This window comes from Globicephala melas, unplaced genomic scaffold (genome assembly GCF_963455315.2).
Source record: "Globicephala melas unplaced genomic scaffold, mGloMel1.2 SCAFFOLD_470, whole genome shotgun sequence".
Lineage (NCBI taxonomy): Eukaryota > Metazoa > Chordata > Mammalia > Artiodactyla > Delphinidae > Globicephala > Globicephala melas.
Genome location: NW_027207638.1, coordinates 57,888 through 79,264, shown reverse-complemented (window position 1 = coordinate 79,264; position 21,377 = coordinate 57,888). Strand labels below are relative to the sequence as shown.

The 21,377-nt window shown below is 41.5% G+C and overlaps 2 protein-coding genes, 1 long non-coding RNA gene and 1 other non-coding gene across 4 annotated transcripts in view; 3 read left to right on the top strand and 1 right to left on the bottom strand.

Annotated features, from left to right (window-relative positions):
* The first annotated feature begins 314 nt into the window (after nt 1-314).
* On the top strand, nt 315-6,360 carry LOC132595717 (uncharacterized). The gene is made up of 3 exons (XR_009561852.1): nt 315-775; nt 1,341-1,438; nt 2,571-6,360. It is a non-coding gene; the product is annotated as an uncharacterized lncRNA (long non-coding RNA).
* On the top strand, nt 2,353-2,449 carry LOC115850921 (Z30 small nucleolar RNA). The gene has a single exon (XR_004038546.1). It is a non-coding gene; the product is annotated as a Z30 small nucleolar RNA (small nucleolar RNA).
* On the bottom strand, nt 3,639-7,329 carry LOC115850415 (peroxisome assembly protein 12). The gene is made up of 3 exons (XM_030852158.2): nt 6,662-7,329; nt 5,813-6,366; nt 3,639-4,992 (listed from the first exon to the last, which is right to left on the bottom strand). Exons 1-3 carry the CDS (start codon nt 6,782-6,784, stop codon nt 4,593-4,595), a joined length of 1,077 nt encoding a protein of 358 aa, XP_030708018.2. The 5' UTR covers nt 6,785-7,329; the 3' UTR covers nt 3,639-4,592.
* Nucleotides 7,330-7,349: 20 nt separating this feature from the next.
* The window catches only part of LOC115850802 (AP-2 complex subunit beta-like), a gene marked incomplete at its 3' end in the record, with an annotated part of 71,195 nt that continues 57,167 nt past the window's right edge, over nt 7,350-21,377 (top strand). The window contains 2 exon segments of the mRNA XM_060293308.1: nt 7,350-7,453; nt 18,365-18,424. Coding sequence (XP_060149291.1) covers nt 18,388-18,424 — 37 coding nt within the window.

Sequence of the window (21,377 nt, the reverse complement as noted above, 5' to 3'; positions counted from 1 at the left end):
CCACCTCAGATGCCCTTCCCCAGTTGTGAAACGAGGCACCAGCAAAACCACTCCGGATGTCAGTCTCCCCAAGGTCGGGGATCAGGGAATTGGAGGGCGGGCGGGGACTACTCAGGGTCTTGCTTTCAACTTTGAGCATGTAGCCCGCCACGCCAAGAAGAGACGGCAAAGACGCCTGCGCCTTCCGGCCCTGCCTCCCCACTCCAACCCCGGCGTTCGCCTAGCCCTTCGATTGGCTGTTCCTCGCACCAGCCGAGCCTCAGGGCTGCGGCCCACGTGGTCCACTGGCCGTCGCGGGATTGGTTGTCCGGATCGGGCTGCCGCGGCAGCCGGCGGGGTAGCGAGGTGGAGCAGTGTGGGAAGCCCCAAGCCTGTACCTCTGGGACTGAACGGCGGCGGGTGGGCTGCGGTCAGCCTCTGCAGGCCTGGGCAGGCCTCCTGAGAGTCTAGGGCGTAAGAGTTTTGGGGGGTTCGGAAAGCGGGCTGCGGACCCCCTGCCTGAGGCTTTGGTTTGAGCCCTGGATCCGGCCTTGTGTTTCCCCGGAAGGATGGCGTCTCAGTCTTTCCTGAAGTTGGTGGGGTTTGGATGTTATTATTATTATTATCAGCAGTAGTACTGTTATTGTTGTTATTATTATCGTTTTGAGGATACACCGTGTATAAGTATTGGTGGTCCTGCGCAGGACGCCATGCAGAATGCCATGAGTTAGAAGCTGGAGGACGGAGGGCTTAGAGATGCTTGAGGGACGTCCTTAACCTATGTGAAATGTTGGAGGTAAGTCGGCTTTATAAACCGTGCTGATGCTTGTATAATCCAGGCGGTTAGGGTTTAGTAGGGAGGGTCGTTCACTGACTGAATTAAACTGTCGCTTATTGAGCCGCCTTCTGTGTCCCAGGCATCATTCTGAGTGTAATGGATGCAAAGGCCAGTAAGAGGAAGTCCTGGTTCTTTAGGAGCTCTGCGTAATGGGGCTGGTGGGAGAGACGGGAGGTGGGGGACGTGAATGGGTGAATAATTGGCGTGTGATGCGTACTGTGGTGGGAAAAAGTGCTGTGGGAGTCAGAGGAGGCGATGACTGAGGGAGTTAGGGACCACTTAACAGAGAAGGTGACGTTTGAACAAGGTTTTAGAACTACAGACTTTCTCCAGATTGAAAGGGGTAGAGAAGGCGCTCCAGACAGAGGAAAGCGTACTGAGGAAGAGAACTAGGAAAGTGTGCCCTCTGTGTGTGGCTGGAGCACACTTGGAGCTCTGCTCACAAGTTTCATGCTTTTAGACAAGGTTATTTAAGTTCTCTTAGCCTGTTTGCTTTTTGTAACGTGTACTTACTTCTGCACAGGTTGATGAGATAAAGCTTCGAGCCTCTGAACGGGCACTTTACTAGTTTCCCTCTCTTTGTGGAATTCAGTTGCTGAATGGAGAACACAGACCATAGCTGTACGTTTTTAACTATGGAGTATCAATCTATTGACATTTATAAATGGCTGAAGGAGGCATGTTGTGTCTCCAGAATTGTTATTTAGATACAATGCTGAAAAGCTGGAGAGGTTGACATTGTTTGTGATCCTAGTACTTTAGCATAGCATGTCAGCGATAGTAAACTACGAGGTGTCACTTAGAATAAAATGCAGGCAGCTTTCTCATTCAGAAATTGATCATCCATGTTGTGAATTACCCAGGCTTTGCATTGTTTCCTTTATCTTGCCCATGGCCTGGAGAAAAATGAAATTAAACCTTGTATTTAGCTGGTAGTGGAAAAATATAAATCTGGTAATCAGACCTCAGTTTCTCTTTCCAGCATTGCTGTTATTTTTCTATGGACCTTTGTCAACTCCTAGCCTCCCTGGGTCTTGGACTCTTTAGCAGACTCTTGTATAAAATTTTTTATGACTATACTTTTCATCTTTGTTGGCAGCAGAATTGTAAATCAAATTGTATGTTAAATGAACTGGAGTTTACTTTATAAAGGATTTTAGGGGAAAATCTTTTCTAAAGATTTTGCTTTAGAACTAGATTATAAATCCCTTCACAGACATCCCTGAGATTTTATCATGCATGGTGTTTGGACTCACTAAAACAAGAAATGTTTTTGAACTGTAAACGCTTCTCCACTCTACTCTGCATTTCAAAAATTTTAAAAAAGCACCTCCAAAACAAAACTTGTTCAAGTTTGCATTTTTGTACAGCAGAGTTGCTTGAGGTGAATAGTAGAAGAGCAAATATTGAAAGCCCACAGTTGCAACTTATCTAAAAAGAAGTCTTTTCTTCTCATGGGCAAACCTAAGTTTTCTTGGATGTGAAAATAGGGTGTTGGGCTGCTCTTAGATAATACAAGGAGGTGAAAAGCAATGATGCAATGATGAGTGAAGTACAGTCTGACCTGGTATTGCCATTGCTTCAGTGTTGGCATTGACCAGGGTATGACCCCTTAATCTTCTCTCTGAGCTGATTCTGGTTGTGGTTTTTCCACACTGGTAATGTTTTAGCCTATTAGGATACTGGTTTTATTATGTGTAAGAGTGTTTAATATTCTTTTGAATTACTGATGCTTTTCTGTTTTTCTTTGTAGGTTGAGGTGAAAAATATGGCTTTGATGTCTTCATGGAAAACTGCATTATTTCAATCCTGAATCTGGTTCGGTTCCCTTATTGACTTATTACTATATTAAAAATGTTTATTTAGCAGTGATTGTAAAATGAAAGTAATTAACATGTACATGTTTTTTGGGGGGGAGACTAAGGGGAAACAGGTGTTCAACCTAGAAAAACATTTCTCATTGGATTTCCTGTGAAGTCAGTGTGTCTTGGGTTTAACTTTGAAACAAATTAAAAAATTTTTAAATTAAAAAAAAAGTTTACTTAACTATGCTATTTGTTCTGGTAAAACCTTGTGGTTTAATAAGAATTTTTGCAAATATCCATTATATTCTTCTCTTGGTACATAAAAGTGTTAATATTTTAAAATCTATAGGACATTCTATTTCAAAATTTAGTTCTATTATCTTAGTGCTGTCAGAAAATGTGCTTTGAATTGCTAAAATGAGTTGTATTGGACAACACCTGTCTCAGCAGAGGCACTTAAAAATCATTTTCATCCTTCCTCTTGTAGTAATGATTTTTTTTTTAACCCATATGTTTTTAACCTGTATGTTTAACCCTGCCAATCCAGTGGCAACTTAAGTGTTTGTGCAGTATTTCACGTGAGAAATAAGGTATTTCACTCAAGATTGAAGTCTTGCTGTTGGAGAAGAGGATTTCTCTCCAATATTGGATTAGCAAAAAAAGCAAAATGTTAATACAGAATGCCTCAAAAAATCAAAGGTAGGGGCTTCCCTGGTGGCGCAGTGGTTGAGAGTCTGCCTGCCGATGCAGGGGACACGGGTTTGTGCCCCGGTCCGGGAAGATCCCACATGCCACAGAGCGACTGGGCCCGTGAGCCATGGCCGCTGAGCCTGTGCTCTGCAACGGGAGAGGCCACAACAGTGAGAGGCCCGCGTACCGCAAAAAAAAAAAAAAAGTCAAAGGTGGCCTGAATGAAAAATTTAAATACCTCGACTAATCTTTCAGTTTCCACATAATCATGACATGGAACAGCTCTTTGCCAAAAAACATTTATTCTTAAAATTTACTTAAGCGTTTCGTAGAAACTTTAGTAATAGCCAGAATAATTCATGTCAGCTTAGCAAACTCTTAACAGCAAGCAGAAAGAGCTTATGAAAGGATCCTGTCTTTACACAGTCATAGTTAGGGCAGTATTTTACTTCATCTCTTCACTAATAGCTTTGCTTTCACACTGAAGTCTTCAGACTATTCTGTATATACATTCAACCCCTATTTTCCTGTAACCAGTTTCCCAAGGAAGGTATGTGTGGTTCACAAAGGGATCTTTAAAAGGTGATAAACTATAGCAAATGTTACTTAACAAATGAGTCTCAGCATATGGAAGGAGAAAGTGTTTCTAAGTATTTCTATAAAAAGCATGTCCGTGGTAGGGGTAGTGGGGTGGTGGTGGGATGAACTGGGAGACTGGGATTGACATGTATACACTGATGTGTATAAAAGCGATAATTAATAAGAACCTGCTGTATTAAAAAAATAAATAAAATAAAATAAAATAAAGCAGGTCCATATTTCATACTGTTTGCAAACCGATAAAACCTATTCCTAATAGGCAGATAAATGCTTTCCTTTCTCAAAAGGCCTGCTTCCCCTTCACTACCCACTCTACGAGGTCTAACTTGGGTTTTTCCTGAAAGCTTGTATACCTCTTGTCCTTTAAGGAAGGGGACAGGAAAAGCTTCTGTGCCGAGTACCCTCTTTGATCCCCTTCTCTATGCTGACCCTCACATCCCCTGCCAGTCCTGATTCTCTCACTCTGACCAGCTCGGTCAACTCTAAGTAGAGGTGTCTACGGAGCAAGCTAAAAGGTTAAGATCAACGAGTACATCCTTTTAAAGAAATCCATGTGGCTGTTTAAAGTTCATACCATTATTAATTGAGGATGATCAAACAATGCTATTTACCGTGCGGAAAAGCAGCCCTCTGGCCTTATAGCGCAGTCATTTCGTTGTGAGACAAGGTGCTAATCCCTTTCAGTTCTCAGGGGAGTACAGTTTAATCAGATGCTGTACTTGTGTTGGATAACCTGTGATGGGACAAGCTCGGTGACTCCTCACGTAATTAAACACACAGCGATAACAAAACACATAGCCAGAGGTGGCGAGAACGGTGTCATTCACGCGGTTTTTACGACAGAGTGGGCACACAGTCTTCATTTGGGGCAACAGGGGAGAATCAGAATTGTAGTCTAGATGTACCGGTGGTGGTGGAGTAGGCAGGGCAGTCAATGACTTGATGGTTTCTTCGTTTCCGGATGAATACCACCACTCAAGGAACTGCAGGAAGAATACACCCATCGAAAGGCCAGTAGAGAGGCATGAGGCGGCACCTCCCACGGCTTGCTTCAGAGCTGACTTTATCTTCTCGCCAACGCTGTTTGGAGAACAGAACAAGGAGGCAAAAGGAGAAACTGTTTATTTAGGTACAATCACAGAAAAACTAATACGCGTGTAATTCTTACACTTTTCATTAGAATCGTTGATTCAGCTTGGGGATTGAATAGTTGCTGGACTGGCGTTTTCTCTTGTAAGTGTCTAATTGAAACAATTCCTCTTTCTGACCTACCGTATTTTAGGAGTTCTAGGAGCTAAGCTTTGTTTTTAATGACCAGGGCTTTGTTGCTTTGTGTTTTGAGAAAGAAATTAATGAGCCATTGATTATATAGACCTTTTATGGGGGTGGAAGATAGTATATCCAGAAAAAGAAATAACTCACTTAAAAAACAACTCAGCAGTACTGAGGAATATATTTGAACTTGTCAGAGAACACAGACACTAGGAGCGGGATAGCACCATGGTTAAGAGCAGTCTTTAGAATTGTATTGATCTGGCTTGAATCTCAGCTCTGCCGCCTATTAGCTGTGTGGCCTTGGCAAGGTACTCAAATGTTAGAACTTAGTTTCCTCAACTGTTAAATGGTGCTAATGCATTTATTTCATTGAGCTGTGATGAGGATTGAGATAATATATGTAAACACCTAGCACAGGGCCTGGTACATAGCAAGTGTGTGCAAAAATGTAGCCAGTATGATGAGGAATTTTACCAGGATGGCAATCCTTGTTTTATGGACACAAGAATTTTTCGATGATTTTATGAAATACCCCAAAGTGGACTGAAGGGGGTAAATTTCATAAAATTGGGATAAGATTTTAGGATTTATTAATCAAATATGTTGGGGAAATGTTAAGCCTTACCTCCCAGCTGGTTGCTGCATCATGCTGGCTTCGGCTGATTTGTGCTCCAGAGCTTGTATATCCTGAACTGTAAGTCGACCTAGCCGAACCCCAGCCAGACTCAGCAGGGGTGAGTGATGCTGAGCCTTTCCTAGGATGTATCGAAGCTGCTGTACAAGAAACCAGCCTTCCCAGGCCATGTTAACAAATGGGTAGGCTGCCAAAAAGGCTCTGTAAAATCGTTTCCAGCGGGAAGTAGGGGGATGGATGGAATATTCATCCTCTTCTCTCAGGCTAGAAATCAGCTTCTCCAGCTTCACTTTCAGATAGGGAAGAAGAACCAGGAAGATAACTGACTTCCAAAGCTGCTTCTTTGGGAGACCAGCACTGGCCAACCTCTGAAGCTTGTGTGTGTCTCCCATTACGATCCTCTTTAAGCCATAAAAGTTTTCAGAAAACGAGGCGCTGGTTTTAGACAGATAATGTTGCTGGAGCAGAAGATCTAGCAGGGTGAAGATTTCATCAAACCACTTCCACAAGAAGCCGTAGCGGGCAGGATTTGATTCTGCAAGAACCTAAAGCAAAATAAATAAATGAAATTAATTCCATTACACAGCTACTATGCCTTGTATTTATATTTCCTTTTTTTCCATCTGAATTTCCACACTTTTCTTTCTGGGTCTACCTTAACCTCCCTTTAGTGCTGGGTATTCAGTACACATAACAAGAGACTCCATAACCATTAAATCATGTGATGTGCATTATATGCTAATTGGTTATTTCAAAACTTAGGCCAAGAAATAAATTCAGATTATTGGCTTGGTTTTTACCCGGACGTTCCTAAAACTTTTCAGAGAATTAAATCCTTACCTTGACCACATGATGAAGAGCAGGTCTCACTGCTGTCATTAAACTGTCCTGTGCTACCACCTCAAAGATGGATGGCTGGTCATCCACCGAAGCAGTTGTGATGTGAGCCCCGTGCTCAGCCATAGTTTCGTGTGTGCACTGGGTTTTACTTTGCCCACAAACTCTCTAGTAAGCATGAACTTTCTGGGGGTGCCAGATGGGTGATATTTTACAGGAACTGGGCAAAAAAGACCTCTTCCGGAGGCAGAGGGGAGGGGTCTCAAGGGAAGGTGAAGAATGAAGTCAACGCGGACACCCACGTTAGGGAAGTAGTGTGTGGGAGAGGTGAGTTGATTAATGCTGCACCTCACAGGGAAAAGCGTGACTATGGGGGGACAGGTACGGCGAAGGAACGCTGGCCTCTCGAGCGGCAGTCCTGGAGGCGGCCAATCACGGACTCCCAATAGGGAGGGCTCAAAAGCCAGGCGGCTCTGAGGGATCGAAGGTGCCAGTGCAGGCCGGCCCCAACGGCCTGGCTCAGCTGTGGGCTGTGCAATCCCCCCGCCCGCGCCAGTCCTTGCGAGCTGACCCCAGGCGAGGGGCGAGGAACCCGCGACGCCGCGTTTAAAAGGAGGTCTCGGCTTTCTGTCAGAAGCCGCAACCGGAAATAGAAGCCACTTGGAGCCCGGTGGCCGTGGAGAGGCGCTCTAGCCCCGAACGCGGCCCCGCGACCGGAACTAGAGAACTCTATGATCTCACAGGGACTTCCGCTTCCGCCCCCAGCGGGCTCGGTTGGAGAGGAGTTTTCCGCTGGTAGGTTTTACTTTTCTTACCTGGTTTTGCATCGCTGTCTTGTTGGAAAGCCACGGCTCTGATAATCTCTCTACAGTCTTTTTGGCAAGGTGTTGGGTCGCCGCACTGACGTCTGGCGCCCGGAGCCAGAGCTCGGCCTGTTGCTGAGGCCTTTGTTCCCTGGGGCGATAGAGAGAGGCGAGGGACCCAAGGGAATGTGGAGATGGAAGGCTCACTTTGCTTGCGGCGGGTGTGGTGGCTCACTATTTTTGCCGCCTTCGGGAAGGATTTGAAACGACAAAGCCGAGATAGAAGGCTTAGCCTTATGGCTGCCAATTATTAACAAAAAAAAAATTTCCTGCTGTTGTTCAGAATTTGGGACGATTATTTTTCATTCAAGCTGGTACCTTAATTGTCTTCTAGGTTAGGTTACGTTCAAGCAGAACTCTAGGCACTTGCTACACTAAATGAAAATGGTTCCTACCCTCGAACACGGTAGGATGCGTCACATTAGCGATATGAATACAGTGCTAAAACGGAGTGATGCTGTTGAATTCTAACTCGCATGAATTGGGGAGGCTTGGCAGACAAGGTATTTTTCATTGTATACCAAAGTAAATGTAATTAACCTGACCTTTTGCAAACTACTTTTACATGTTATGCAATTGCCTTGAGTAGTTGCAGGTTTACTGAATTTGGATAATAGTTAAAGTTCATCTCCTCTCTCTCCAACCTCTCCCCTCAACCCCTGGGCTAAATAGCTAGAAGTAGAAGTTTGCTTACTTTATACCATAGAGGACGTTATGGTATAAAGACAGTTAATTGTTTCACATAATGAGAACGCTGGAACAAGGTTTGGGTTTAGTTGTTTCAATAGGAGAAATAAAATCTTGCAAATTAACCTTAATTGTGGTTCCAAAAAGTGTTTCAGGGAATTCCCTGGCGGTCCAGTGGTTAGGACACTGTGCTTCCACTGCAGGATGCATGGCTTGGATCCCTGGCCAGGGGAACTAAGATACTGCATGCAGCGTGGCCAAAAAAAAAAAAAAAAAGTGTTTTATAGTCTGATTGGATACCTGCTGGAGAAAGTCACATTGATGGAAGATTTTACCTTACAGAGCTTTAAGGAGTAGAGATAATGTATCTACATAAAACACCTAGCTGTAGCTTCTTGGTCAGTGGTATCTCTTACAGAGAGGCTTTTCTTAAGTGAACAGCAAAAAGACAAAGTTGAGAAATAGCATCACCTAAGACGAGTGGGAAGTTAGTTAAACATTGGTATCAGGGTTCTTTGGTTACAAGCAACAGAAAACAGGCTAATTTAAACTAAAAAATTTATTAGAAGAATATGGAGTAGCTAACAAAATAAGGAAAACCAACTCTGAGGGAACAGGAATTACACAGTCCTACTGGATGTTTCTAGCAAGAATTAGCAAAGGGTCATACAGGCATCGCTGTTGCAATGAACGAGCTTCAACAAATTTCTGTCACTGTACTTATGATTCAGATCCCTATTGACTGACCTTGGTTCAGATTTCATCTCCACTCGCTGTTTCACTCTTAGCCAGAAGAGTGCAAGACACCTTAATAGTCCTTTGAGAATATTCCAAAAGTAAACTGATGTTGTTATGTGAGAAAAAAGGCAGTCAAAAATAACAATGTCAGTTATTACAGCCAATAAATAATAAACACCTCATCACAAATCCCACTCCCAGGTTTATGGTGTAATAAGCAAGACACAGAAATTGATTGCACTTATGTTAAAAGGTGTGAAGAGCCATCAGATAGGTTAATATGGTGAGTTTAGAGGAAGAGACAATAAGAGCTGGGAGAAATGAGGCCGTTCAAACTAGCTTAAACAGAAGCTATATTGGCCTTTGTAACCAAGGGGAAGATCGTTTTTAACCTCACGTTTTATCTCAGCTTCTTTCTGCCAGTTGCTTTCTAATACAGCGATGTAACCTGGTATCTCCTGCATCTTATATCAGGACCAGATGTCCACTGAGAAGGTTTTGTGGATTAGGTGGACCTCAAAAGATGAGTACATTTGGAGAAAGTCAAATTGTTTGCTTTAAATATAGAGAGGAAAATAGACCAATAATACATAGTCTATACTGTTGACCATAATATAGAGGCTCTTAAATGCTAGTTTTAGTACTTTGCTTGTGGACATTCATTCATTTATTCCTGAATAATTTACTTATTCATTTATTACTGAATACATCCTGTGCGCCAAGCATTATGCTAGGTGCTGGGTAGACAGTAGTAATAAAAACAGACTTGGTATCTGCCCTCATGGAATTTACAGTCTAGTTGGGGAGAGAGATACTAAACAAGTAGAGAGACTAATATATAATTTACAAATGGAATAAGAGGGCTATGATGGGGGTGGCAGTGGGGCCTGGGAGAGAAGAACCTTTTAGACTGGGTAATCAGGGAGTGCCTTTATGAGATTACAATTAAAGTGAGACCTAAATTATAAGCCAGCCAGGCCTGTGTGGAGTTGGGGAAAACGAATATTAGGTAGGAGGAGCGGTAGTTGTGAAGGCCCTAGGATGGGAAAGAGCTTGGCCTATTTGAGAGCTGCAAAAGCTAACAAGAGGTGAAATGAAGAGGAAATGAGGAGTGACTGAAAAGGATAAAATGATATTAAGAGAGGTAGACAGGAGCCTAACCACTCATAGGCCATGGGAAGGAAACTGGATTTTAGTCAAAGTATAATGGGAGGTCATTGAAGGATTTATACACCGGAGTCATGACCAGGTTTATATTTTTAAGATGACCCCTTAGTGGTTATGTGGTTACATTTACTTTGTGAAAATTCATCAAGCTCTATATTTTTGATGTGCACTTTTTGGAATGTTCGTTTATACTTCAAAAAAAAGTGAAACAAAAATCTGGCTGCTGTATGAATAATGGTTGGGAGGAGAGTTGAGGTTTCTAGTAGTTGAGGCAAGAGGCGATGGTGGCTTGGAATAATGAGGTGAATAGAAGGGATTGGATGAATTTGAAATATATTTTGAAGGTAGGATTGACAACTTGGAGATGGAATGAATGTGGCAGTTAAGAGAGAGAGAAATCAAGAATGACCCCCAGATTTCTGGCTAGTAATTTCTGGCAGTGTAATTTGTTCAAATAATTGCAATCATAGCAAATATTTACACAGTCCATACTATGTGCAGGCATAGTTCTAAGTGCTTTACGTACACTAATTCACTTCATCCTTGTAATAATATTATGATTGGATATTAGTATTTCTCCCATTTTGTAGATGAGAAAACTAAAGAGCAAAGAAATGGGGAAAACTGGGAGAAGGATAGGTTCTGTACCAATTAGGAAATGAGGAGCTGTTGAAAGTTTTTGAACCGGGGAGAGGTATGAATCAAAGATTTTTCTGGTGGCATCTCTACAAAATCCACCTCTGTCTTCTGTGAGTTGTACCTGGAACCACAGTTTTTAAACACCTCCCCCAATACTCTTATGATTTGCTTAATTTGGGTGGGCCATATGTGCAGACTTACGATCAGTGCGGTTAGCAATTTGGTGGTGAAATTTGGGGACTAGGTCAAGGCTAGAGATAGATATTTTGGAGTCATATGGGTAGGAAAAATGATTGAACCCATGGTATTGCTAAAGGGTTAGTGTAAAGAAAATGTATGAATATAGAACTTAAAAATAAAATGCTTGCTACTTTCTCCCTCAGACACCATCCTATATCTCTTCTCTTTCAGCTATACTTTCTTATGGAGTTATCTGTTTTCATTTCCTTACCTCCCATTTATCTTCACACTTCTTCAGCATGGCTTTTGCCTTCATTATCTCTGCCGATGGTCTCAGCAATGACATCGAAGACCTTAGTGCTGCTAAATCCTTGGACACTTTTCGGCCCTTCCTCCTTTTCTCTCTAGCAACTGTTGTTGTTGACCTCTCACTCATACATTTATCCATTCAACAAACTTTGGGGAGGGGGCGGCTAGGCCTCAGAGATATAGTATATAGGTCCTATACTTTCATAGAACTCTAAAAACGTCCTAAATGATTATGACCACCAGCTTTTCCTTCTGCCTCTCTACTTCTCAGTCCCCTTTGCACTTTGGTTTCCCAACTTCTGCCTCAGGCTCTCATTCTTCACATTCCTCTTCTTCTTTTTTTTGGTTAAAGACTTTATTATTACTTAGAGCAGTTTTAGGTGGGAAGTTTTCGTTTTGAGGGCAAGGTACAGAGATATCTAGGTCTTGGTTTCTGAAAGGAACTTACTTTTGTGTAAGCACGCCTGTTACATGCTGGGCGCCTTACCTACTTTAAGCTTCACAAGCTGGAGAGAGTTATATCACTGGATTTATTTCACAAGTAAGACTAAGGTTGAGGAGACGTTAAGTAACTTTCCTAATCACATTCAGGACAGGGATTCGATCTCAGATGGATTCAAACTCAGATCTGAGGCCATGTCAACCTCTTTTCCTTGCACCACTCTCCTCCAGTCCCACTGCCCTTGTATGGTCTTCGGCTGGATCACCATTGTTCACATTCCTGAACTGGCCAGGGAAATTAGCTGGGTTTTTTTGTTTGTGTTGTTTTTAAGAAAACAGGATGTTTCACTATCCCTATGTGTAAGTTTTTAGAGAACTCCTGTGCGAGGAAACAAATCCAGGGAATGTCAGCTTGTTTAATAGATCCGTTCCGATCGTCAGTGAACTTCCTCGAGGCCCGGACCTCAGGTCACTTCCCGACTGCGCAAAATTTTTCCGTCTCCAAGGCGACCAAGATGCCCGCCTTTCTGGTTCTCCCGCGCGCCTGGATGACGTCACACGGCGAGGCCGTCTGACGTCAGAGTTTCCTGTCCACCATGTTTGTCCCTGGCAAAGTGGGTTTTGCGCAGTGGCTTAGACTTGGAGAAGGAGTCGTGGCGTGCAGGAAACCATTACAGCACTGCTTTCTGGCTGCTGCTGCCACCCCTGCCCTTGCCTCCGGTGAGTTCAGGGCGGCTAACTTTGGGGTGTGTCCCTCTTTTGGGGAAGGGAGCCAGGCTTGGTGGGAGACGGGCGGAGGAGAGCAATCTTAGGAGCGTGACCGTTGAAGATGGAGTGAGCCGTCGGGTGTGACCGTTATGAGGAAGAGGGTTGGAGAAAGGGACTCCACCGCTGGAGCGGGGTGAGGGAATCCGCGGGGTGGCAACTGGGAGTTGGGGGGCACTGGGGAAAAGATGTTCGAAGTGGGGGGTTAGGAGGGCCAGAGGCCAGGGGTGTGGCCGATAGAGACTGGAGGCCGAGGGGAGAACCTTCTTCCCAGTTTGGCGTCGTTCACTGAGAGGCTGGGACGTGTCCAGGTACCAGAAGGGGAAAGGGGTTCCCCCAGAGTTTTGCTCATAGGTGGGCAGACCTCACCCGTCTTCTGTAATTTGAGGTTGAGACACCTCTCCCTCACCTCGTAATGGAGGAACATATCCCTAGAATCTTGACCACCTGGGGAAAAAAGAGGAATTCCTGACATTGGAGAACGGGAAGAGAAACCTCCAGAATTGACCCGTTGTGAGAGAGGGGGAAGCAGGTGGGAGTAAATCTTAGCCCGGAGTTTTTTCTTTCTGGTCTTAGAAGGAGCGGTCTGGTTTGAGGAAAGACTGTAGATTAAGACAGAGGTAAAGAAACTGGAACTTCCTGTTATTCCATATTCTTTGAATCCAAAGAATTGATTCATGCTCTTTGTTTTTAGAGCACTGAAAACAGTGCCCATTTGCGGGGCAGACTTTTTTTCAACTCACCTGGCTGCTTCATTATGAAGCAGTGTGAATAAAGTGTGAATGCTTCATTAAACTTTGACTTTTAAGAAGTGTTTTTTAAATGCCAAACACTGTTATAATCATGTGGTTTAAAAGAGAAAGTAAACTCAGTAAGTTTAGAAAAGGAAGAATGACAAAGGAAGTGGTCTCAGTGAGGAACAATTTAAATTATTAATCACCTCCCTGGTATAATTCTGTTGCTTAGCCTCAGGGTACACTTACAGAGTCATAATAGAAAGCAGCAGATGAAGGAGATGCAGCTGTACAAGAAAACGTGTAACATTCCAATGATGACTAAGCGTGGTGGTAAGATGAGAACTGTTTGCAGGTATCTTAGTAGTTTTAAACTCCCAAAGAAGCAGAAAGTATAGTGTGTTCTGCAAATAACCTCACTGAAAATTGGGTGGTAAAGGTAATACAAAGCTAACATTCTGTGACTTAAGAGACTCAAGAAAGTCCAGTTCTTCCATCTTTTCTTTTTCTTCTTTGACACACCCGTATTTTAAAATATTACGAACCAAGCTGAACAGGGAACGAATCAGGTAGGACGCATTTTCCTTTCTTCCTTCTTTTCTCTCCTTCCAGGCCTAAGTTTTCCAGAGTTTATTTCAGTTAAGAATTGGATGTAAAACTTTTGAGCTTTTTTCTTACCGGATAATATTAACATATTATTTTGTGGTCATTTTTAAATGGAAATTGCAGGTGTGTCTGTTGTAATGAGTTGTCTGCTGTCATTTCTTAGGCAATAAATGATACCTGAAGATGCCATTGTCTTTGCATTATTGAAATATCTGATTAGCACCTCTCACCCTTGTAATGAAAGATTGCTGAGATGACCTTTCTGCTTTATAATTTGGTCAACTGTTCACTTTTTCCCTACTAGCACCAACTGTGTAAAGTCCTACTTTATGCGAAGAGGGGATTTAGTGGCCTCGCCAACTCTAATTTAGCTGCCATTTCCCAGAGAGCCATTTGAAATTAAGACCCTATTAATTTTTTTCTGGCCTTATTCTCTTTACGGGCACCGGAAGGAGGGAGGAATAGTTGAGAAGGGACTTTTACAAGCTATATTTAGTAGAAACTAGGTTATGTTAAATCTAGATGTATAATCCTGTACAGGGAGACCTTTTCTGAAATGCAGTGACATACTCTGGGCTAGGAAAGTTAGAGTGATTGTGCTTTTGACTGTGGCAGCGTTATTATTTTTTAACAATGTCCTGAGGTCATACCTCAGGTCCTCAGAACAGCCGGTGACTTCTCTAGTTTGATCTGCTAAAAATGTAGTGTGAATTCCAGCTCCATGATGGCTTGGCTTTGCCCTGGGACTCTCCTGAGGAATAGATTCCCCCCCAGCTCCCAGAAGGAACTTGATTTTTGAGGCTTTTCAGCAAATACTTGACTTATTCTTTGAACTCTATCTTGGCTGCTTTTTCTTTGGCTTCTAAAGCAAACAACAGCTTTTTTTTTTTTTTTGGGGGGGGGTACACGGACCTCTCACTGTTGTGGCCTCTCCCGTTGCGGAGCACAGGCTCCAGATGCGCAGGCTCAGCGGCCATGGCTCACGGGCCCAGCCGCTCCGCGGCTTGTGGGATCCTCCCGGACCGGGGCACGCACCCATGTCCCCTGCATTGGCAGGCGGACTCTCAGCCACTGCGCCACCAGGGAAGCCCCAGACAACAGTTTTCACCATCTTATGTTTTAGAGAATCTGACCATATTCATCTCTGGTGTGTGATTAAGAGTGTCTCATTAAAACAACAACAACAACAAAAAAAAAAAAAACAAAGAAACAGTGTCTCATTTAAAAATATATACAGGGACTTCCCTGGTGGTGCAGTGGTTAAGAATCCGCCTGCCAATGCAGGGGACATGGGGTTTGATCCCTGGTCTGGGAAGATTCCACATGCCACGGAGAAACTAAGCCCGTGCGCCACAACTACTGGCCCCACGCGTTGCAGCTGTTGAAGTCCACGTGCTCTGGGGCCCATGTGCTGCAACTGCTGAGCCTGCATCCTGCAACTAATGAAGCCCGCGCACAGCAACGCAGAGTAGCCCCCGCTCGCCACAACTGGAGAAAGCCCACGTGCAGCAACGAAGACTCAACGCAGCCAAAAAATGCATACGTATGCAATTTTTTGAGGTGAAATTCACATAACATAAAATTAACCATTTTAGAGTGAGCAGTTTGGTGGCATTTGGTACATTCACAGTGTTGTGCAACCCCGACTCTTCTCATTTGTTTTTGTTTAGGCTGGTTTATTTTTATTTTGGGGGAGTTTCTTTTGGCTTAAGTCAGGAACTGACATGATAAAATGTTGCTCTGCCAATATGTGTAAGGGATATTTCATTACTGTTGTGTAGGACAGTGCGAGATAAGAGAGTGGTGTGTTTCTCCTTTCTCTTCAAAAGCAGGGGTTCTTAATTTAGGGTCTAAGATCATGTACTTGATTCTCTCCTCTTCCCTGAAATTTTGTGGGCTGGTACATTATTCTCTAGTAAGAACTTAGTGCTCACAGTGTAAAAGGACAGAAATCTATTCCTCGATGATGAAATTTGTTAGGGGAAGTAATGAAATGTGTGGGTCACTAATAAAGGTACGATTTAAGACGAGGTTAATTTAATGTTTAACAGATCATGCTGAAATTTTCTGTTAAAAATTTAATATATGTGAATGTGTATGAGAGCTTTAGAAAACAGAACGATTTTGGTGCCCTTTTTCAAAGAAACAGTGAGAAATTCCAAGCAGCTTTTGTCTTTAAATGTTAAGCAAGTTTTAACTTTTGATGATCCCAAAGGATTAGAGTGGTGTAACAACATCCTGGATAGACCATAATGGCCTTGAGCTGTGGCCCTCCTGTCAGGCTCTAGTACTGTAATCATTTCTGTATACTGGTTTTCCTCTTTGTATATATAAGTTCTTAGATGATAACTTCACATTTATTCCAGGTCTTTTTTTTTTATTAATTAATTAATTAATGGCTGTGTTGGGTCTTTGTTGTTGTGCGTGGGCTTTCTCTAGTTGCGGTGTGTGTGGGCTTCTCATTGCAGTGGCTTCTCTTGTTGCAGAGCACGGGCTCTAGGCTTGTGGGCTTCAGTAGTTGTGGCACGTGGGCTCAGTAGTTGTGGCTCACAGGCTCAGTAGTTGTGGCACACGGGCTTAATTGCTCCGTGGCATGTGGAATCTTCCTGGACCAGGGCTCAAACCCACATCCCCTGCATTGGCAGGCGGATCCTTAACCACTGCACCACCAGGGAAGTCCCTATTCCAGGTCTTTTATGTGAAGGACTCCTTTCTTCAGTTCGCCTACTTCACATTTAGTTTACACTGTGAATGGATTAAGTGATGAAATGGATTAAAAGATTATAATTCTTTGAATTTTAGCTAGAAAAGACATTGTGAAAATACTACATAAGACAAGCCTCTGTTACAGGCTCACTTTAAGTTATAACAAATAGTGTCAAATCAGAAATTTCTGTATTCTGTAATGATTTGTGTGAGTTCTAGCTCACTTCTTTTAACAAGGTAAATTCAGTGAAATTCTTGTACAACCTAAAAGCACTATTGTATAAGGATCAGTACTATAAACATTAAGTAGCTCCTTGGAAAGATAACAGATGAGTCTAATTTCCCTTAAATAGTCCAAGTAGTACATTTTAGAGAACAAACTAGAGCCAACCTTTTTTCATTATTTTATGATTTTCTGGCTTTTTTCCTTAATTGCATTGATTTGTTGAGGGCTTAGGTCTTTTTTCTCAGATCCATAATTACCATTGTTTGTGGAGGTATTATTGCTCAAGTTTGCCAAATATATTATCACTCATGTTGTTTTGACCAGAAAATAATGAGTAGGTGCCAGGGCATCTGTCCAAAATTTGGTGATAAGTATTATTAATGATGGTGGTCAGTAAGAAGATAATCATTTTTTAAAAATTTATTTATTTGGTTGTGTTGGGTCTTAGTTGTGGCAGGCGGGCTCCTTAGTTGAGGCTTGCTGGCTCCTTAGTTGTGTCATGCGAACTCTTAGTTGCGGCACGCATGTGGGATCTAGTCGGACCAGGGATCGAATCTGGGCCACCTGCTTTGGGAGTGCAGAGTCTTAACCACTGTGCCACCAGGGAAATCCCAGAAGATACTCATTTTTGAGTGCAGCAGGAATATCATTAAAAGAAAGTTTTAATGTATTTAAAGAAGTCAAGTACATTGGACAAAATCTTAGAGTTTCTCAAATCAGAAAACATTGTCTCATTATTTGGGGAGAAGTGTGATCAGTCCATGCTGTTTTCGTTTTACCAATGGAGACTTATGTCAACTGGATTAATTCTGGAAATTGGAACAGAAAAGTTAAATTGAAGCTGGGATCCATGTTCTTTTAAGTTTTAACACCAGTTCTGATCCTCTTTAGCACTCAGTGTGACTGAACAAATATCTCAGTTTTTTGCATTGTTTTTAACTGTAAACTGATATTTTTTGTTTTGGGAAATACTCGGGGGAATTGTAGGTTGTTGGAAATATGAAAACCATAATTTAAAAAAAAAATCCATGCATAACACCTCTCTAGATGTTTGCCTCTAGGTGTTTGTCATGAAAGAGTATTGTCCTACTAATCTAGGCTTTTCTTTTTTTTCTGAAAGAAATTCCTTTTATTGACAGTTGCATGTAATGGTGAAGAGGTTGATAAAATTTTTTTCTCTTTCAGTTTTACTCTGTTTCAGAATATATGTCTTAGAGTGACTCCGTCTTGAGGCAGGGAAGTAAATCAGATTTGCTTTAACGGAAAGTAATGGGGAGATCTTTTGAAACAAACTTTTCTCTATTTTAAATATTGGAGTGACTAACTGAAGATGTATTTGTAAAAAGATGTAGCTTTAGGTCTTGCAGGCTCTGAGGAGATAATTGTGGATAAAATTATAAAACTATGATAGGTTCAGATTATCACTCTATTCCATTAGGCCTTTGGATTTTGTTCCAATTAGCTTTTGAGGCAAGGATTACATTCTTAATTATCCTTGCATCCCTTTGGATCACCAGTGATGGTGGTAAGGATGAAGATACTTTCTGAATGCAGAACTTCTTGTATATAAATGATCTTAAAATTAGTTGAATGCCTTGCTGGACATAAATAACTTGGTTAAAGGAATTCTCTTCTCTTGCTGTAGGTGCGCATTAAAGATCCACAACCATGACTGACTCCAAGTACTTCACAACCAATAAAAAAGGTAAGTATGAGAACCTGATCACAGCCTTTTTTGAAGATTCTTCAAAAGTTGTGGTGTAAGATTGTTCCAAGTAGAATGCTCCTGACCTCTTCAGACATGTATGTCTTGGACCATCTCACTGGGGATATCCTACAGAAAAGTGTATTGAGTAAATTATTAAAGTATGGGTTTTTAAAGATACGGCTGTGGTGCACATCATTTTGACTTGAAGGTTTTAGTGAAAGGAAGAGATCCAAGATTGATCCATTGAAGATTGATAGATCTGAGGAGGGTAAAAGGAAGAAGCACATTTATTTTCTCTTTTTTAAAAAAATTGAGTGTAATTGGTTTACAATGTTGTGTTCATTTCTGGTGCACAGCAAAGTGATTCAGGTGTGTGTGTGTGTATATATGTGTGTGTGTGTGTGTGTGTGTGTATACATATATATATTCTTTTTCAGATTCTTTCCCATTATAGGTTATTACAAGATATTGAATATAGTTCCCTGTGCTATACAGTAGGACCTTGTCGTTTATTTAATATATACTAGTTTGTATCTGCTAATCCCAAGGTCCTGATTTATCCCTTCCTCCCCTCCTGTTTGGTAACCAGAAGTTTATTTTCTGTGTCTGTGAGTTTCTGTTTTGTAAATAAGTCCATTTGTATCTTTTTTTAGATTCCACGTATAAGTGATACCATATATTTGTCTTTCTTTGTCTGACTTACTTCACTTAGTATGGTAATTTCTGGGTCCATCCATGTTCCTGAAAATGGCAGTATTTCATTCTTTTTTATGGCTGAATAATACTCCATAGTATATATAAACCATATCTTCTTTATCCATTCATCTGTGGATGGATGGACACTTAGGTTGCTTCCATGTCCTGACTATTGTAAATAGTGCTGCCGTGAACGTTGGGGTGCATGTATCTTTTCGAATTAGAATTTTCTCTGGATATATACCCAAGAGTGGGTTTGTTGGATCATATGGTAACTCTAGTTTTTTAAGGAACCTCCATAGTGTTTTCCATAGTGGTTGCACCAAATTCTTTTAATTTTTTACTTGGAAATAAACATTTTATTACAAGGCGTACTACTAAAGCAATACAGCAATAAAAAGTAAAAATGAAAGTTCCCTCCCTCCCTATTCCTGTTCCTGATGGGAACTCGGTATGTATCCTCAGTCTTTTCTATGCATGTATTAATACATATGATTTTTAAAATTTTTAACAAAAAATGATTATGCAAAACAATGCATGGAAATTTGATATTTTCTTATCCTTCCACAGATGATGATTTCATATCATCATTTCTGAATTATGGCTGCCAAAAGGCATAATCTCAGTGTAATCATGAGGGAACACCTATGACAGCTGAGAGTGTTCTATAAAATGACTGGCCTGTACTTTTTTAAAATGTCATTATCATGAAAGACAAAGGCTGACCAGCTGTTTCAGATTAAAGGAGACTAAAGAGACATGACAGTAAGTGTAGTGCATGATCCTGCATTGGATCCTGGCCCAAGGAGGATGGGGATAAAATTACTATAAAAGACTTTATCAAGATCTTTGAATAAGGTTTATAGATTAGATAATGACAGTATATCACTGTTAAACTTCCTGATTTTCATCATTGTATTATAGCTATGTAACATAATTCCTTGTTCTTAGAAGTTATACACTGACATATTTAGAGCTAAAGAGACATGATGTCTACAGTTTACTTCTTCAATGAATCAGAAAAAAATGTATAAATATATAAAAAGTATGGTAAAGCAAATGTGGCATAATGTTAGCAGATGGGGAATTTTGCAACTTTTCTTTAAGATTAAAATGATTTCAAAAGAAAAAATGGGAGGGCACACATAGTGGCCTGGAGCACCAGAAAATTTTCTAGAAAGCACAAGCATATTTCTGTCGTTTGGAGTTATTTAAGGGTAAACTTCTATTATAATACAGAAAACACCATAGAGAGTTGCTTAATTACATTAGCTACTAGTCCATGGCTTTCAGCCTTGCCTGCACATTGGAATTGCCCAGTGAAGTAAAAGACAATAGGTGATGTCCAGTCCTGCCCCTGCAGATATCCTGATTTCTTTGGTGTGGGATATGGCCTAGACGTGGGTTTTTTTTAAAAGCTCCCCAGAATTTTCTGATGTGTAGCCGAGATTGAGAACTGTTGCTAGCTGCTAGCAATGCTTGGTAGATTTGATTCAGGGGAAAAGGAGGGGGGAAGATAAGAATTTAATAAAGCTGCAGTATGTATGAGATACCTTGCCTCCGTGCTCCTCCTTGGCTCCACCCAACTTCTTGCTGTTTTTACTGCTTATAGCGTACAAAAGCATTTAGCCCCTTGTCATTCATTTTCAGCTTTTTTTCTTATTCTCTTATCATTCTGAAATGTATTTATTTCTTCTGTTAACATTTTGTGTGCTTTGATGACCAAGATGTTTCTATAATAACACAAAAAGATGTAATTTTAAAACTCACCTGATTTTTCAAACCTTCACTTATAATGGGTCCTGGTAACCTTTTTTTAATTCAGGGATTTTTATAAAGGTTTGAGACTTACAGATGAATCATGGCTGGATAAATACCACATTTTAAAAAATGCATAGACTGTGTTCCTTTTACTTCCTGTAACACCCACCAGAACTGCCACTGGCGCATATTCTTTAAATTTATGCTGTTGGAGTTGGAATAATTTCAGTTATATCCTGTTTTGATTCTTCAGCTCCTGCTGCTATTCACAATTCAGATTTTCTGAAACCGTGCTGCTTGTCCTTTACTGTTTTCAGAAGTAAATGATGGGAACCCTAAGAGCTGGATTTGGCAGCAGAGGACTTGGAGAAGAGGAGAGTGACTCTTTAAAGGGCCCAGCTTTTCTGTCTGTGCTATTTTTGCAGCTGTCAAATAAAAGGGTGATTTTTGTAACAGTTTGTTTGCTTTGTTAGCGATGGATTTTGATGTAACA

What these genes read in the sequence shown, in the direction of transcription:
- LOC115850415 (XM_030852158.2), bottom strand. Translation starts at nt 6,784, where the DNA reads ATGGCTGAGCACGGGGCTCACATCACAACTGCTTCGGTGGATGACCAG. An exon ending in CTCTTCATCATGTGGTCAAG is followed by an intron (nt 6,367 to 6,661) that starts GTAAGGATTTAA and finishes ATTTTGCTTTAG; the next exon opens with GTTCTTGCAGAATCAAATCC. An exon ending in ATGCAGCAACCAGCTGGGAG is followed by an intron (nt 4,993 to 5,812) that starts GTAAGGCTTAAC and finishes TTCTCCAAACAG; the next exon opens with CGTTGGCGAGAAGATAAAGT.